This window comes from Apteryx mantelli, chromosome 12 (assembly GCF_036417845.1).
Source record: "Apteryx mantelli isolate bAptMan1 chromosome 12, bAptMan1.hap1, whole genome shotgun sequence".
Taxonomy (NCBI): domain Eukaryota; kingdom Metazoa; phylum Chordata; class Aves; order Apterygiformes; family Apterygidae; genus Apteryx; species Apteryx mantelli.
The window spans coordinates 13,060,047-13,078,737 of NC_089989.1; the positions used below are offsets into that span (position 1 = coordinate 13,060,047).

General features: G+C 43.3%; 2 protein-coding genes across 7 annotated transcripts in view; one reads left to right on the top strand and one right to left on the bottom strand.

The window, feature by feature from the left end:
- PRKCD (protein kinase C delta) overlaps positions 1-3,541 on the top strand; it is a 64,260-nt gene extending 60,719 nt beyond the window's left edge. For all 4 annotated transcript variants that reach the window (XM_067303250.1, XM_067303252.1, XM_067303251.1 and 1 more), the window contains 4 exons: positions 310-448; positions 1,362-1,550; positions 1,815-1,943; positions 3,345-3,541. In XM_067303250.1, coding sequence (XP_067159351.1) covers positions 310-448; positions 1,362-1,550; positions 1,815-1,943; positions 3,345-3,503 — 616 coding nt within the window. In that variant the 3' untranslated portion in view covers positions 3,504-3,541. The remainder of the gene's footprint in view (positions 1-309; positions 449-1,361; positions 1,551-1,814; positions 1,944-3,344) is intronic.
- A 2,750-nt stretch (positions 3,542-6,291) lies between these two features.
- LOC106485965 (6-phosphofructo-2-kinase/fructose-2,6-bisphosphatase 4) overlaps positions 6,292-18,691 on the bottom strand; it is a 33,806-nt gene continuing 21,406 nt past the window's right edge. For 2 of the 3 annotated variants that reach the window (XM_067303255.1, XM_067303253.1), the window contains 2 exons: positions 17,479-17,543; positions 13,962-14,263 (listed from right to left, as the gene is read on the bottom strand). In XM_067303255.1, the coding sequence (XP_067159356.1) occupies positions 14,204-14,263; positions 17,479-17,543 (125 nt within the window). In that variant the 3' untranslated portion in view covers positions 13,962-14,203. Of the gene's footprint in view, positions 9,143-13,961; positions 14,264-17,478; positions 17,544-18,691 lie in introns of those variants that run through there. The other variant, XM_067303254.1, reaches the window with a different exon arrangement.

Consider the following 18,691-nt stretch of genomic DNA (forward strand, 5'->3'; position numbering starts at 1 on the left):
GGCGCCGGGCGCCCTGTTAGATTTGAAAGCAAATGGTGCCAGTTATAAAGTCACCCACTATACATCAGCCTCTTTAGTTACTCAGACAAGAGAGACATAATTCTTTCCTTGTCCTTACCCTTACACAAAATACAAAGTAATAATTTTGTCTCTGTTGTGCTGATTGACGATTATTTTCTTGAAAAGCCTCTTCGTATGGTGCAGGTAGGTTCATTTTAATTTTAATAAGAAGCTGCATGCATCTGAAAATAAAAAGTATTCACTTGTTCTTAAAGCAAGTTTGGTTCTTTTTTTTCGCACTTTTTGTAGAGACCTAAAACTGGACAACGTGATGCTCGATAAAGAAGGCCACATCAAAATAGCTGATTTTGGAATGTGCAAAGAAAATGTCGTCGGCGAGAACAAGGCAAGCACTTTCTGCGGCACCCCAGACTACATTGCTCCTGAGGTCAGTATGACACTGCCACATGCTGTTCAGGGCAGATTTAATACAATGATGTTAGAGCAGCAGCTGTTGTTAATCTTCCTTTGTAGGCTAATACTTCATAAATTTAAAGAAGATAATTAGCATGTAAAAACATTAAATCTCTGTGTTCTCTGTAGAAGGTACTTAATATTTGTAAATAAGCTCTGTCTGCAGTATTTATGGCAAGCTTCAAAAACGTGTTTTTGAAATGATAAAAGTTTGTGTTTCAAAAATTAATCTTCCCTTCTGCCTTTACACTGAGTGTACACGAGGGGCTCCCTCAAAATGAATATATTAGTACTTCAGATAAAGAAGAGGCATGTGTTGCTGCCAGCAGCCAAAATACAAAGAAAAAGCAGCTTGTACGGAGCATCTCATTAAATTAAAGTCCTTGTGCTCAGAGTTGTTTTAAAAAATATATGACTTGCAAAATAGTCCAAATAAGTCAGTTAGGTTCTAAATGGCATCAAAGTCTGTTTGCTACTAACTTGCTTTCATCACTGCTTCTTCCCCCCTTCCCTTTCCTTGCTTTATCATCTTGTAAAGAAACTAGAGAAAGATGATTTCCAAGTACAGGGTGTTTAAAATTAGCGGATAAAATCTGTCAGTGAGAGCAAAGAGTTTGAGTTGTCCACATCTGCACAAACAGTAGCCAAGAATAAAACTACGGATGTACATCAGTGTCAACAACCATGCCGGACAGGTGGATTATTTTTCTTCTTTTCCCTAAAAATCCTAGGTAGTTATTTCCTCCTAAAATAACTTTTTTTCTGGCGTGTATGACATACAATATTATCAGGTTTTTGAAAAGCCTGAAATACATCCATCATGGGGAAGCTGCCTTTTACTGATTACCTGCCTTTCTCGCTCTGCTCCTCTCCTTCTGCGGAAAAAGATCCTGCAAGGCTTGAGGTACACGTTCTCCGTGGACTGGTGGTCATTTGGGGTCTTGCTGTATGAGATGCTTATTGGACAATCTCCTTTCCATGGGGACGATGAAGATGAGTTGTTTGAGTCAATCCGAGTGGACACACCTCATTACCCACGCTGGATTACTAAGGAATCAAAAGACATATTAGAAAAGGTAGGACTGGTGATCACTCATGGGATTGCGGTACTGTGTTTGTCCTAGGGACGGAGTCTGGCAAAAATAGCTAGACTTGTAAAAGATGCTGTTTATCAGGAAGCAAATTCTTAAAAGTGGAAAGCCAAATGAACTATAATGCTAATGGTTGGGCTACTGCGAGCAACTTTTTTTGTTCTCTTTAGCAGTATACCCGTTATTTCTTCTAGTGCCACCTACTGTTTGAGTAAACGTAAAAGCTTTACTGAGTATCTTGTTTTGCAGCTATTTGAAAGGGATCCAACAAGACGACTAGGGGTCACCGGGAACATCAGAGACCATTCGTTCTTCAAAACCATCAATTGGGCAGCACTAGAGAAAAGGGAGGTAGACCCTCCTTTCAGGCCAAAAGTGGTACATGCTTTATTCTTTGTTCCTGCAGCAGTATTGCAGATGTCAGTCTTGGAGTGGTTGGGGGGGGGGGGGGTGTGTGTGTTTTTCTAACTGTTACTTACCTAAACTATCCTGTTGCAGTTCTTTCTCACTTTTATAAACCAAACACATGTCTATCCCAAACCCCACTGCTCTTGGAGAGTCCAGTTATGAAATGACACACCTTTGACTGCCCCAAAAATCTTCCTACTGTAGTATTTAGACTGTCTCCCTATACAACCCCAAGGAACCTCTTCACTAATATCATCTTCAGGCAAATCAATTTAGTTGATATCAAATAACAGTTGATATCTGTCCTTCTTAAATATTTAAATCATTGGAGAAATGCAACATTTTGTATGCCTTAAGAAGTTAGCACTGTTGATAGTTTCCTGGATTTTTTTTCTCCTGTATTGCCATGCTGGAGAAGGACCAATACCTTTGAGCTACTCAGCTAGTATTTTCTCTGTATAAGCATTAAATCTGTGCTTTTTCAAACTTGGCCTAGAGTCTCCACCAGGGCAAAAAGATGCATTCTGTAAACTACTACTGAACATTCAAGAACTCTTTGTAGCACATGCGGCTAATGTTACCTGAAAAGCATATAAAGAACAGAGCAGACACTACTGTGATATTCTGCGTCAACATGGGCAGCTGCTGCTTCACCTCATCTTCAATTAGTTAAAAATCCAAAACGGTTTTCCTCCGTCCCATGCTGGTACAGATAAAGTGATCTGGAGGTAACACAGTCTCTTTAAAACGTGCTCACGTACTCGACGCAGGAGAGTTGCTCCAGTCAAGAATAGGAGGTTCACGTAGTATGTTCCCACGCACTCGGGAAACGCGAGGACCCTGCAAGCGTAAGCTTTGGAGGTTTGGAATGGAAAACTTGGTCATCTTTAGTAATGCGAATTCTCATGTAACAGTCACAAATGTTACGTTTTATCCAGACACCAAGCAGCTGTCATAATGCATCTGAGTTTTTTTCTGAACAAGCACAGAACTTAAAATGCTTTCCAGAGTTTAAAAAAATACTGGTTAATACCAAGAAGTCTTCAGCTTAAATGTAAATGATTTGCTTTTGTCCCCACAGAATCTTTGGGTAATTCAATGAAACTTTATCACAAATCCAGGTGGTTCTTTTCCAAAGCTAGTCAATGCTATTTGTTTTCAGCTAACAATAAATAATTGCCAAGCTGTAATTTTATACTGTTGTTGCAACAGGCATAGAGATAGAGGAGCTATTTTTTTTTTTTAAATAGTTCAAGATACCATTTGCTAAGGTATTGTATTTAGCAGTTAGTTAGTTTTGGAAGGGGGGAGGGAAAAAAAAGTTTGCTGCCACTGCCTCAAACTATCTTCCCTCTTCTTTGTTTAACACAGAAGTCAGCAAGCGACTACAACAACTTTGATAGAGAATTTCTGAATGAGAAGCCAAGATTATCTTACAGTGACAAAAACCTGATTGAGTCCATGGATCAGTCTGCATTTGATGGATTCTCTTTCATTAACCCCAAATTTGACCAGATCCTAGACAAATAGTCTCTGCTCAAGTCGGACTTTAAAGCGGGGTTAAGTTTGTTAAGTGTTACACAGTCCAGCGATGTTGTCAATATTTCAGAATAATACACAGTAGTGTGATTACTTATGTGTAACTGCTGATTTATTGGCAGTGTTCTTTTATGCATGGTTGGGTTTAAGGTATGTGAATCATGTGCATTATTTTCTCTATTTGGGAAAATGTAAATTCTGTTTGGTTACTTGAATGTAGTTATGTTATATAAATATGCTGTATATTTTGCTCGAGAGAAGACATCAGGGAACAGATGATGTCTTTTTAAAAAGTGTTTGAGCCCTTGGTTCTTTTATTTGTCTTCAATTAAAAGAAAGTTACATTAAACTTTCATTCTTGGCTTTATGATATTTTTTCCTAGAAACATTCAATTAAACTCCAGTTATCTTATCTTTAAATGGGAGTAAAACATAATAATTCATAAGCCCTCATGATTTAAAAAAAGAATAATAATATGAAGAATTAGGCAAAAGGATCCACAGAATAAACAGTCCTAAGACACTAGCTGCTGTTGGAAAGAGTTAGCTCAGCACCACTCTTACTACTTTTTTCTAAATGCAAAGTCCCTCTCACCAAAGCATCCAGTGCTAAACAAACAGAGGCAGGACTACCCTTGGGGATACACCATTAGCTATTATAATTAATAAAACCTCAAGTTACAGCATTACAAATGGAAAATTAAGGAAAAAATAAGAAGCAAACTTTTTCCTTCCTACAAAAAGCTTTTTTTTTTTTTTAATTCGCATGCTACACTAGCTGCAGTCAAATCTGACTTGTGCAGCACCGCGGGAAGGTGTTCGCAAGTGCCAGATCTGCTGTGACAATTCTCCCCTTCTCCCAGGTGCCTGGCTGCACTGATTAGTCCAAATATTTATTCCGAGGAAGTATAGGCATAAGACATTTTGGCCTAAGTATCCAGCAGCAGCAGCATACTGCTTGGGAAAACAAGCTTCCACTGCTAAATTCTACTTCCTTTTAATAGAAATAAACCATATGATCACAGTGCCTTACCAGAAGGAAAAACAACTCAATTCAGTCGTCGTGTAGAGCATTAGGACCACTTGTGTCGCCTGCTGCAAAGGGCGCACTGTGTTGAACTGCCAAGCACAGAGCCTTCCTTCCCCACCTTTATTTGCTCGATTGTTTAATACTTGCTGTAAAAAGGGTTTAAAACAAAATCTGCTTTGCTACAGCCACTTCTGAATTTTGATTTTTTAACTATTTCTGCACACAAATGAGAAGGAACAAACTAAGATGCAATTACTGCAGAGCTCGGTCAGAAACTCTTCTGCTTGCACCTAGCTAGCAAAATAGAGCCTGAGGGAAGACACCATGCTACAGTCCCTCCGACTTCGCTCAGAAGCTTTCCGCACCTGCTAACCCCATTGCAAAGGCTTCAGTTTGTCACCCACTGAGCAGGCAGGCAAAGTCATCTGCTGCGTATCAGTTTGTCCGGCAGTTACACAAACCAGCCCGTCCAAGCTTGTGGGTAGCTTCAGCCTTAATTCTGCTGTAAAAGCAGGAGAAAGCTATCGATCTCCCTTCTTTCTCAATAAAACTTGCTGTAGACTCAAAAAAAAAAAACCAACCCAGAGTGATTTCTCTGTTTTTCCTCTAATGAACAGCTCTACCTTATTGTTACAATCCAGCTAACTCCAGGGAGACTTGGCTATCATACAACCAGACAGTAGACTGGACCGTGAGACCGTAGGCGGCAATTTTGGATAGCTCGCTCAGGTCACCAGCCCCCAGAAAGCACAGCCCCGCGCGTCCTGCGGCTCTGGGGACTCGGCCTGCCGGATCGCTGTGCCGAGGGCCACCTGCTGGACAGGCAACAGACCGAGCAGCTCCAGCAGCATCACCGCCAAGTCCTCAAAGCACACTGGGATGAAGGCATTCCAGAGATGATGATAACCCTTTTTAATGTCCAGAGCTTAAAGCTTAATGTCCAAAGCCTTAAAACTTTCCTTAAACAAAAAAGCCTCACACCAACACATAACTACATAGTAGAGCTAAAAAAAATAAGGACACACTACCACATATTTGAAACAAGACCAAAAAAAAACCCCAAAAATCACTCTGAATAGGTCATAAAAGATATACACTATCCCCCGTGAATGCTATCCACAAGTATAAGCTAATGAACAAGATCAATATTAAAATTTAGACTCATGGCTCTCGAATCGCCAAGTATTAATTAATTTTGCTCTTACCCTTCAGACCGGCGAGACAAGCAGGACACCTGCAGCATCAGCTTCAGCGCGCTCTCCCTAATCAGCACGGGCAAACAGGTCCAGGGCAGCAGCGTTCTCTGGTGGTGTTCAGCGCTCTCCAAAAAGCAGCAGCATTTGGAAGGCTGCATTGCAATGCGGTGGCTTTACAAGCGCAAATCAGCTCTTAAACACCTCAAAACACCAATGGATAGCTTAAATGAAAATTCATAAATCTTACCTTTCTCCGCCCTTTTGTGCAAATCTTGACTCGTGCGAATCTGAAAGACCCGCCGAGCTTTTCCTTCCGTTACCGAGTTTCTGCTGCTTAAACGCTAGGGAGGTTCATGGTTGTGTCTGGCAGTGTATAGCAACCCATGGAGTAATTTTAACTTAATTCTTGTGCTCGTTTCTGTACCACCTCTTCTCAACAGGCTATGGTTCTTGCAGCTTTGAAAGCCGTGGCAGGCTGCTGACCTGCAGGACTATCTCATCAGCACTTTGGCTGCTGCAAACGGACAAGGAAAGAGGCACGGACCCGCGCACGTTCCAGCACTCGATCTTTATTACTTGGATCAAAGGTCACAGGATTACATTTGTCTAGAAGATTAAGATGAAGGCCAACTAGGTACGAAAAGAGAGTTTAATCCCATCAGAAGGCTGCATCTGACCGAGCAAGTGCATTAACAGTCAAAATAGAGTAAAATAAAAAGGGGTAAAACATACAAGGGCAGGAACGGGCTTTCGCCTCCCCTGTCAATGCCAGGTCACTCCGTACGGGTGGCCAGGGACAGCGCGGGAGGATGGATACGCCTTTCGGACCATGAAGGTACCAGGCAGTTTTTACAGTGCGTTTCCAGAAAGGTAACTGCCCCGGGGAGACCCGACCACTCGCTCACAATTTACATTCTTTGTCCGCTGCTGTTTGCTCTCGCCGGCGAGCAAGGATCAGATGCAGCCAACGATTTAGTTAAGCTCCTAAAGTAGAACAGACAACTTCATACTTTTTTTTTTCTCTTCAAGTATCAACATACAGTTTATTTACACCTGTATACAATTCTTTTTACTGAACGCCCGCTTCATAAAACACTCATCACAGTATATTCCAAAGCCGCCTATAAAAATCCCTACTATACATAAAACATTTAGCCTTAAAGAATTTTACAGCACCTCTGAAGGGTTGGAGAGGTAAAACGAAGAAGGGGAAGGGAGGGGGGACGCAGCGCAAGCTACCCTGGCCAGCCACATTCGAGGACGAGGACACTCCACGCTCTCCTGGGAGGAAACGGGGCGCGTGGGCTCCGCTGCCCCCACGGGAAACCTTTCCTGCCGCCACCTTTCTCCAGCCGGGTCCGCATGCTCAGGAGGCGTGGAGCCACCTGCTTGGCTAAGCTCAGCAGGAAAATGCCGCCTTCTGGGGTTTGCTTTCTCTAACTGAGGCTAAACTCTGATTTCCTCCGTTTAAAAGCTGTGAGCTCCTCGTCAGGGCGGGATGGCGCAGGGTCGCACGGGGGCTGGCTGCGGCGTAGCCGCGCTCTCCCATACGAAACGTGGGAAAGCCGAGGGGGAAAACTATTTGCACAGCTTTGCCCCCGGCGCAGCCTCGGCTGCAACGCATCAATAAAGTGCTCCGAGCCGCGCGCTGCGTGGTCCCTCTCCTCAGACAGCAACTACGAACACAGCTAAATTAATAAAGACCTTAAATGCACATTACTGAACGCATGGATCACGTACAAAAAGACAGTACAGCTTGAAGCAAGTGCTTCTGGTCATTTAGCATCCAATACTTTCCTCTTCTGAAATGGAGTCTAGTTATATGGCTTGCTTCCGGAGCGGAATATATTGCTGAAATCAGCTTATGACGACAAATCACAACAGCAGCATGTTATTTTATAAACCCTGCACAAACAAAACACATTTAGCCCTTGCCCGCAAAGCAACGTTAGCGGGGCCCGGCATATCACACAGGACACGAGCAAATAAATCATCGGCATACATGGTAACAGTTCCATTAAATGAAAAGTCATTTAAAGGAAAAAAAGCACATTCCCACGGTCGTTCTCCTCATTTCCCGGACTAAGAGCCAGCGACCGTGTTGCAGCTTGCTGCAGTTGTCTAGTAATGCACACGATACATCGACATGGTACAGCTACCCGGTGTTGGCCTCGACAGACACAACAAATGCCATTTTTAGCACTGGAGTTGCTCAAAAACAAATTAAAAAGTTAGGTGTGCCATTTAAAAAAAAAAAAAATCAGAATTTACTCCGTTTTTTTCTTGCGTGAGTTGTTAGAAGGGTTAAACTCCACTAAACCTTTCTTGACTCTTTCCTTACCTATGCACTGAATGTGGCTGTAAAGAAAAACGTATAGTTTGTGTTGAAATTCATTCCAAAAATTGCCTAAAAATCACAGCACTGAATGAGATACAGGCAGTATCTCGAGCCTTTGCTGGGCTGCGGCATTTCCCTCCAAGTCTCAGAGAAGCTGCTCGTCCTGCACCGTAGCGGCAGCAGAAAGGGCTTTTCTCTCTCTTTAGATTTATTATACAAGTCTGCTGTCTATACTTACACCCATGTCCCCCCAAAGGGGTTATTTAATACTGTCTCTCCGCTGCAGTCCAAAATGCAGTCGGCCTCCGGAAAACGTTAAAACCTTGCTAAAATAGCAGAAGCTTTTGGAAGGGAAATCGAGTTCTAACAGTTGCATTGTCACAACGCAGGGAAAATCTCCCCATTTCCAAAAAGTTTAGGTTTCAGTTGGCAAACCCAGGCTCAGCTCAAAGCGCAGAAGATAACACAGCCGAGAAGCTTTCCAATCTGAAGTAGTTTTACGACATGGAGCCTCCAATGCCCAAAATGCAGAATTTCACATATATTAAATATGCCATCGAAAAAAGCCCTCCATCTAATTCTAGGCAATCATTCACAGTAAAAACAAAAGGACTCTTAGAAAAACACTTAAAAAAGAAAGTGAAGTCTAGTTAAAACCTGACAGTAAAATCAACACAGGTAATTAACTGCCTTGCAGTATCCACAGATGAACACTAAAAAGCACTGAAACTGCACAAATTTATGTATGAAAATTTAAAACCAACTATACTCTGCTCCCCAGAAATATTCTTAGTCCTCACCGACACCTTTCGGCCCTGGGAGTTATCCAGGACGACAGGTTTTCTCCAAAGAAGCAGAGCCACATTCAAAATGTCTTAAAGTGTAGGGGAGGCGCCTTGCTTCCAGCTTGGTTGACGGTCGGTGCTGCCTTCTCCGTCCCCGCGGACCTGAGCTATTCCCTAACACTCTTGGGATGGGGAAGGGTTGTCGCCGCCGGGAGCTGGAGCTATAGGTGGTTGGGTACCGTCCGCAACGCTTCTTCTCTGGACCGATCCACGCCGACATTCTGCCAAAGAAAGACAAAAAGGTCTTAAAGCGAGGGTCTCGCGGGCGTCCTGCTTAACACGCAACTACGATGCGGGCAAAAGATGAGCAGGTTTTAACACTTATTGCCTCAAAATGTCTTGAGGAACAAAACGAAAGGTCCCAGCTTAGAAACATAATTCAGAAGCCATGCTCAACCTTCATCCCAGCCACTACGTTCCCCACGGTGCCTGAGCTGCCAAAAAAAAGCATCGCAAGAGACACGTATCTCACTGGGTTTGGTAGGACATTCGGTGCCCCTGCACACTATACGCAGGTGACATTGCTATGCTTTAAGGGTTGTTTTTTTTTAAGCACTATCTCTTCTAGTGGTTCAGACACACTTACAGCATAAGAGGAAAAAAAAACACATGGCAAAAGTCATAAACCAGACAACAAAAATAACTGACCAAATTTGGAAACCCGTTTCTCCTTTGTTTAGAGCAAACCCCAGGAAGAAAACTATTTAACAGCAACTGGAAAGTTAATTCTGGTCTTGTTTGCAAGCAGTTAACTCATTGGAAGGGCTTCCTAAAGATCTGGTAATGCAAAGTCTAAATTCATTTCAGGATGCGTGGGCCCGTCGGCAGACATCTCATTGGCATCAGATAACCAGTTTCAGTGGTTTTGCAACCGCATTTCGTAGCTTTTACTTTCAAGGCAAGTCTCTTCGGTGCACATCCAACTCAAGGAAAAGGAGACTCACTAGCACACAGGGAGGCCGAATCAGACCGCGTACACCACTCCATCGTCAAAATGCATCAGCTTGAAAAGCAAGTCGCTCCCCTTCCCAATATCCCCATATTTCTAGGATTTTCAGCCGTTTCTTCTCAATACAGGAGATAAGAAGCACTACTAGATTTGATCTGGGGTTGAAACGTGCCTACACCTTTTTCGTTCTCACCAATTCTCCTACGTTAACATCAATTCTTTTCCTTCAAATCAGCTTTTAAGCTCTTGGGCAAATCAGCCTATTTCCCACCCTGAAAACACAAAGATTTTTAGGACACCTACACGACTGCCGTGGGGCCGAGTTGGCCAAGTTCTGCGATTCTCCTCACCCCCCAGCACACCTCCCACCCCGCTCTAACCTCTCACTTTGAAGAAAAAAAAAAAAGAAAAAAAAGATTGAGCAAGTCCTATTTCAGAAAGGAGCTTCTACAGGCAGCACCCCTTTTGCAACCCAGGACACAGAAACGGTGTCGCCATCTGTCCAAGAACCTGGCAGAACAAGCCAAACTCCGCATGACCACCACAGGGGAAAAAATAAAAACACAACCATGCTGGCATTTCTTTCATTTGTCTATATTTTTCTTAACATCTGATGCAACACTTGGAGCACAGTTAACACATGCAGTAATTCCTTGGGACTGTGACCACGTGAGTGTCTCCACAGGCAATCCAAGAATATTGGCAGAAATCTTTTAAGCGGAGCATCTGCTGTTGATTCAGAGGCAATGAAACGGAGCATGAGGTACCCCAGGAAGCCAGAGGTACCAGAAATGAATCCACAAGCAGCAAGAACTAGAGAGATATAAATAGAAATGATGGGGTCAAGACAAGGCAGAAGACACCTTTCGTTGCCTTAAGCTGTATCAGATGAAAGCAGCATCCTGGCAGCTGAGACAGACTCAGGAGGAAAAATATGCAATCAAGAAAGCTGAGAGCAAGAAGTCCTTCAATCCGAGTTGGGGAAAAGGAGGCAGAACAGAAGCATACTGAACCGTCACACCGAAAAAACTAAACTCTGCCTAGGGCTCCTGGGTCATCTTAGACATGCATTCAAGATACCTAACTGCAAGAGCAGACAGAGCGAGGCTTAGAAAGGGACTAACAGCCCTTTTAATGGTAAAGGCTTTCCGACTTGGAGGAATCTTTGGAAGCAAAAGGTCTCCCTGCAGCTACTCAGCCAGCCCATACTCAACACACCTGCCCAAAATTACCACTCCAGGAAAACCCCAAAATTACTACTGCGATGCATCAACACCAGCATGTTCTGGAGAGCTCGGAAAAGACAGGAGTGGGAATAAAAATAAACAAAAAAAGTATTTTTTTGGAACAGTATTTCTACCCATGCTTTTGGGCTCTCCACAGCACACACAACCAAGGCACACAAATTCTTTGGAGCATCGAGTTAACCAGAGCCAGCAGGCACGTGTCATTTTAAATTCAAAAAGCCAGGTTTTCTTAGACCAGAAAAACCCCAAAATATTCGTAAACGGACCAAACACTCGATCTGACCAGGTAAGACACAGGAGGCAGCTTAGGTACAGCCTCGCTGCTGCTCGCTGCGCCCTGGCCGGGGCACGCTGCCGCACTCAGCCTCGGCCGGTGGCAGCGCACGCTCCCGCGCTGCCGCACCACCCCAGCTGCTCACCGCAAAGGTTTCGGCCTCGTCCCGCGGCGACCCGGCCATCTTCCTGTCTTCGTTATACTCATCTCCGCTTTGTGCGTTATTTTCTACCGAACGCGGCCTCCTACCACCACAAAGTGCCGTGCGTTTCGTAACACGCCAAAATCTGGCATTTTACTCTCACTTTTATTAACTCTGTGCAATCTCAGCAACAAAACTGGGAGCTTTAGGATAAAGGCTCCTCCAGGAAAGGAGGCTCTAAAATGCAAGGAGCCACGAAGAAAGCCCTAAGCGATAAAGTTCGTAAGGGGCAGCTGTACCTAAAGAACAACGCAGAACAGAGGCATAAGCAGCCCGACGTAAAGTGCTCTTATCAGCCAGCTTCGTGGGGAACTGTCGCCGCCGCTTCCCACCCAGCACCAGGCCTTTTCTCCGCTAAGAAAACAGCCTAGAAAGGACTATTAAGCAATCTGCTCCGCTGCCATAATAGGAGCCCGCTTAAAGTGCAAAACCACCTTTAAGCATCCGCTCCGCTATAAACACCTGCACAGCGAGCGCTGCGCGCGGCAAGGACAACGAGCAGCTTCAGCGCCAACGGCGGGCACGGCCCCAGGAAAGCAGGCGGGCAGCGGCTGGCGAGGTTTTCCCACAACAGAAGTCTTTGAAAGATTTTAGCTCCATTGGAAATTTAGTTTCAAATTGCACAGTATTTCCTTAGTCAGGAACCACGTAGATGAAAGCATTCAAAGTCATCCCAATACGGCTCTCAGCACCCGCCTGGGGCCAACGTCCCTGCACACCTCGCAGGGATGTTGCCCCACTGCCGGGCAGAGAGAAGCAACTGGACTCGCTAATTAACTGTGCAAGCAAGTTCCTCTATGGTGTTTTTTCCCCCTACAGCACATTGGAAGAAGTTGGGGCAACTACAACTCAAAAAAGTGACATACAAGTCACACCGAGTTCACGAAAGAGAGAGGAAAATAATTCAGGTTCTCCTATTCCAAGCCTAGGACAACGCTTTAATTAGATGTCGAGTGGTAGATAGTGGGAGTCTCTCTGGCCAGCAGGTTGTTTAGATATTTAGGTATTAAGATATTTAGGCATTATGATATTTAGGCATTACATTATTATATAGCATTCCTGAATGCTATAAACCTCTGCAGACTGCAGTGTAATTTTAGAAGGGCAAATGTTTTTTTCCAAAACCCTGATTTTGGAAAAGTGGGCCATCTGAGAAACTTCCCTAACAGATAAAAGCTTTACATGACATGCCATTCTTGCTTACTTTTAAGATGAAAAGAAGCCCCTCGGAAAGCAGTTCAAGGAATCGGCCATTTACTACCTTTCCCGGATTCGATGCTACACAAATGAGGCTGCCTCAGCTGCAGAGATGCTTCTGGACTGTCTCATTTTGCCCACCCGCAATGCCGCAAAGGAGGGCACCGGGGCACAACACCGCACCTCGCATGGACTGTGGTCTCTCCATCACGTAAAAGATTTTGTTGGAATAAACTTCAGGATTCGCATCCCAGCAGCTCTTTTGAGAGGATGCACCTACTGCAGGGAGGGCAAAGCCTCCTATTTCAATCCCTTTCAAGGCAAGTCAACCCACAAAACAATCGGCGTAACTCTGCTCCCATTTTCTGAGATGTTCATCACCTCTTACTGTAGCCTAGGAAAAAATCTGGGTGCCAAACATATGAAGCAGAGCTGCAAACACTCGGCAGTCACCCACGTCCTTACGAGAAGTGGCACTCGAGCGCAGCGCCCCGGCTGCACGCCGAACCACGGAGCGTGAGGCAGACCCTTGGGAAAGAAAATGCGTCTCAGCGCCGCTCCAAGCTCTGGGTTTAGCAGATAAACCAGGCCTGGCTGCTGCCAGCCACCAAAGGGACCACATTTCAGGGAAGTCCAGGCTCCCCGGGCAGCAAACGGTCTAGCTCAAGCCAGGGGAACTCATCTTCTTCTCCAGGACCAGCAAGCTGATTGGCAAACGCTAAAGCCTACTTAATGCAAAACAGCTGTTAAGATGAGTTTGACATTAAAAATATTTACACACATTCCTATACCTTGAAAAACTGTTCTGGAGCTACATGGGAACTCGCCACCCTCTTCCAAACAGCACAACGTTAATTAGCACATCTAGAGGACTAGTGCTATGGCTCAGCAGGACTAAAACTTTACCGTAACTATGAATTGTTATTTTATGCTACAGAGCAGTCCAATCACTCCCAGGGGCACTGAAATAGGTAATACCGGCATCCAGAAAACACACTGCAAACTTTTTCTCGTCTTACACAGGATGTTCGACTTTGTGGCTTTCATGAATAAACACACTTCAGCTAACAGCAAATGACTGCTGGCTGTTCCAGTAGTCTTCAAATCAATGCTGCATGATCATTAGGTTACAGCAATCGAGAAAAACAGCATTCCAGTGAGAGCCAATTAACGTTCAGCAACTCACCCACATACATTAACCAACGCAATACAGCTTTATTGTGCTTTGATTTTTTTTTTTTCAAGCCATGCGCTATACAAATATTCAGTTTGGGGGTTGAGTTGTTCATTTTTTTTCCTTTTATTTATTTATTTTTATTTCAAAGTGATTGGAATGATTAGTTTTTCAATTTATTTTGAAGTAGTAGGATGAAAACAGCACCCTCAGTTCGAGAGTTGATCAGGACACAGGATTCACTGATGAGCAGGGACTGTTACAAGAGCGTCCTCAGGAGGTCTGGAAATGTCTACATTCTGTGTAATAATAAAAATACAGAGGAGAATATTTATCATGCAGCAGTAAGAGCAACAAAAATCCCAGCTTCCTTCACAAGTACACAGCTGCATTCAGTTAAAAGCAGAGATTTCCCCCCCCTCCCCAGACAGTGCAGCAGACTGAGAGCTGCTTGGTGTCCCTGGACTAGACAGCAGGAAAACATATTTACAGTAATCACTGATCCCATGCTGATAATCTTACCAAAAAGTCAGTTCATTCATATTTAGGAGGAAGTCTTTTAGAGGCCCAAGCAGGAATCCACTTAAACACGTACTTTAGTACATATACTTCTATTCAAAATAAGCACTTGAGTTCCAAGAACTTTCATTGCTTTCCTGAACTATGTCATACACTTATTCTCCAAGGGAAGATTTTCCATTTGTTTGTATTACAGGTAATATGAAAGTACAAATCCTACACTTGAGAAAATAAAAAAATCTCTTCCCAGACACCTTACCAGCGCACAACTGATCACACTGACTAGGTCTCGCCTGATTTTGCAGAGGGTGTAGGAAAAAAATGATCACGTTCAAGGCAGCAAATTGCTCCAAACAAAGCCAAAAGTAGAGCACAGCCAAATACTCAGGCTGGGAAGCAGAGTTTGGACTGCAGCTGCGCCGAACAAGTCTTGGGAATCAGGCCTACCATGGCCTCACACCATGGCCCATCATCAGGCCTACCATGGTATCACCTCATTTAAATCTCAAGCGACTGCTAAATGGGTCTACTACCAAGAATACAAACCATGACAACTCCTATTTAAGATCTTGATCTAAGATTTGGCCTGATTTAGGCCAAAATACTGCCAATTCTCGTAATCCACTCTTCAAGCTTCGTGAGTCTGTTTGTCACACCCTGGGGGAAGCAACCTCAGCTTTCCATAACCTCTCCCCCTTCCCTCTGAAAGGAAAAAGGGGGCTTGGGGTTGGTTTTCTTGACACCTCCCTATTTGTCATTCACTGACCAAGACGGAGGTGCAAAGTAGACATTTTACCCCACTGCTTCTTTTCTGGCCCAAAGAGAGGACCCAAGCAACAGCTAAAGCAATTCCACTGAATTATTTTCCATAAAAAGACTAGACTCCTTCAATGGAAAAGGACAAGAACTTAAACCACTACAATGCTGACAAGCGCTCGTGTTAAATCTGTTTCAGACAAATCATCGTTATACAATGAAGTTTACACGTACTATAAACTAATAATCTAGTACTTCGCCTGCATTTCTGCAACGTGAAAATATGTATTTTCAGCTAAAGCAGACAAGGACTGCACTGCTCTGAAATACTTGATCTGCCAGGGACCACAAATGACTTGTGTGGGCACAGAGCAGCACACTGGGCAGGTCCTAATCAAATAGCTTCTCTGCTTAACAGTGTTACTACCTGCAAAGCTATATTTAATTAAATGCTTTGGCTTCAAGAGAGTATTTGAAAATTTAATTTGATGGTAGTAATTAACATTTTCATAGGTTTTGTAAATGAAAGCTTTTGAAATATTTATAGTGCGCTGAGCGGCAGAGAATCAACGCAGTCCTTCATCCAGCTTTACTTAATAAGGTGACATGGCCCATATTTTCCTGCTTTGGGTTTCTTGGGGAGAGCGGGAAGGTCATTTGGGGGTTTTTGATGAAAGAGTCTCTGCTCTTTTTTTTTAATTCATAGAAATCAATCTATTTCTCTTCTAAATAAACAGCTGTGTGTCCACGGCAGTGCAACCGTCTGCGTGATCCCTTATGTACACCTGAAACACAACTTCCCCGCACCAATGCCACCATCAGCATCTAAGTTTTGCAAGACACGTTTGGAGATTGAGGTAGAGCTTAATCCTCAAAATTCACATCTTCAGTTAGCTGACTGCTATTTCCAACAGCAACTCCCCCAAAATCTTAGCAAGGTGTAAATTCAGCTGTGGTGTTTTACCAGGCAAACTAAAAAATGCTCAATCCATCTAAATTACTTAACACTTCATCATGGATATCACAACACCTGCTTTCAGACATCTGAATTTATTTTCACCACACTCATCCAACACCTTTCAGGCACCATGAAAACACAGTGGGCTTCCTAAACCTAGCAGACCACGCTAAGACACAGGAGTGGGAAAGCACAAAGGTGCAGGGGAGAAGGGGATGGAGCGGAAATAAAACAGCCCAGCTATTTGATGGAAAAGGTCTTGACTACAAACGACCAAAAGTCAGTATTTTCAGAACTCAGAACACCCAAGCCATTGAATAAAACTTCTTTGCAGATCCCTCTGGCATGGTTTACACACAACCGCCACAAATGCATACCCTCACATAAGTAAGGTATTTTATGGCATGTGCCTAATTGCATACACAGATACAAACTCCTTTATCTTTATACTCCTTTTCACCCTAAGCTATTGTTCTGCCAGGCACCACAAAGAGCCCTTTTTCCTCCCGCTACCAAATTGGCTTTTAATTCACCAGGGGACACTGCTCATTTTTAACTCCCCGGGGCAACCGCAGCAAGGGGTCAGTGCCGTACCTAGCAGCACGAGCGTGGGGAGCCGCAAGGGAGCCAGACATTTCAGTCACTGCCCGTTTTGCATAACTTTTGCAATGCTCACCTTTTTGCAATGCTTCACCGCAGCCTGACACCCCATCGCTGCTTCTATTTTACAGACAGGCTCAGTTCCCTTTTCCCAGTTGCTTTGCTGCATGCCGAGACCCAGCCTTCCTCAGCGCTGCTTTTCTAAGCAAGCAGCAACCATCGCAGTGATGAAAAAGCCGATGCTTTCATTATTTATGCTCCCCAAAGTAAGTGTGGCATTAACAACGTATTTCTGACTGCACTCTATTTACTGACGCTGGCTCACAGAGACTGGAAGAATTGTACAGTTTCCAGATTGATAATGTATCCTCATACTCTATTTGTGTGTGTGTATATGTATATAGGTATGTATGTAGATATACATATATATACACACACACATATACACACATACACTGCATCTTTTTGGAAGATACAAAACAACTCCCCCTAGCATATAGGTAAGGCCTATTTGCTCAATAAAAAAAGATTTGCTTTCTCAACAAGCTGGCAGCAAAGCTGGATATGTAAAATCAAGTACGTTCAGCAGAGTTATAAAAATCATTTCTAAACACGAGGACAACAGGAATCAGCTCAGATGGTACATCACACCGAGTTCTCCGAGGTGGAAGATAGTCTTACCTCAGGTTTATCTCTATGCGTGTTTACAGCTTCCACGTTGAGGAATATTGATTCCACTTTACATCCTGCGGAGAGAAAACACATTTTTAGAATCAGTCTGCTTTAAAAACAAAGTCACTGTAAAGATGCAATCTAATTTTAAACTGGTGAAGGTTAATCCCTTTTCTCTTGTGATTTATACCAGGATTTCCTAAATTCTGAAGAGCTTTAGCCTGAAAGTGAATCAACTCCACGAGAACAAATATTGTGCCCGATCTGATAACCCCTCTCATATTCCCACCTTAGCTTTAATATTGTTTTGAAAAATGAAACACAAATATGCATTTTTTAAACATACACAAACAACATTCCATGAGAAAGTTCCTACTTGTAGTTTTGTTTTTAAACATCCTAGTCTCGTTAGAATTTCATTGTAATACACAATTTAAATACTGCTCTCATTTTTTAAAACTTGAGAATGATCAGGAGTTGCTAGCAACCCCGGTCCTCTATGCACAGAAAACAAGAGTATTAACTCCACCAGCTAAACGGGACTTCGAGGCTGACTTCTGAAAAGGGACGTTCCTCTTAGCCCAAAGACAGAAAACTCCAAAAAGAAAAAAAAAAGAAAAATCATCCAGTCAGAAGAGACAAATATGATTTAGTTAGGATAAGCTGACCCACCTAGAGAATTGTAATTACCCAATATAATCTGTGGCCATACTGTTTTCAACAACTTTAAATTGCCAAACACAATCAGACCTTAAGACGCTTTTTACATCATTAACGTAATTTTTTATAAACTACACAACATTCACAAATAGCCAAATTCCTCTGACATACCACACCTAACAGAGTCCATGTCCTGCCACAAATGACAGACGAGGTTTTCAGATTTTTCTGTTCACTGCCTTCCTAGGATAACTACACATTTCATAGAACTACTACATACCGGGAAAATTTTAGCCTTTCCTTAGAAGCCACTGTACTTTCAAAAAAGAAACCTAATATAAATTAATAAGACAACTACCTGCTTCCTTGGAGAAGTCTCTTCTGAGGAACCCCATTTGCTGTGGTGAGCAAACACTGCAGGAGGGCCACCACTCAGGGAAGGATTCCACAAAAAAACAGATTTTAAGGGGAAAAAGTACACGTCTACCACTAGAAGAACACCCTCATAATCTTTCTGTCCATAGACACACTGAGATCCCTGAGAAGAAGCAAAAGCAAGCTC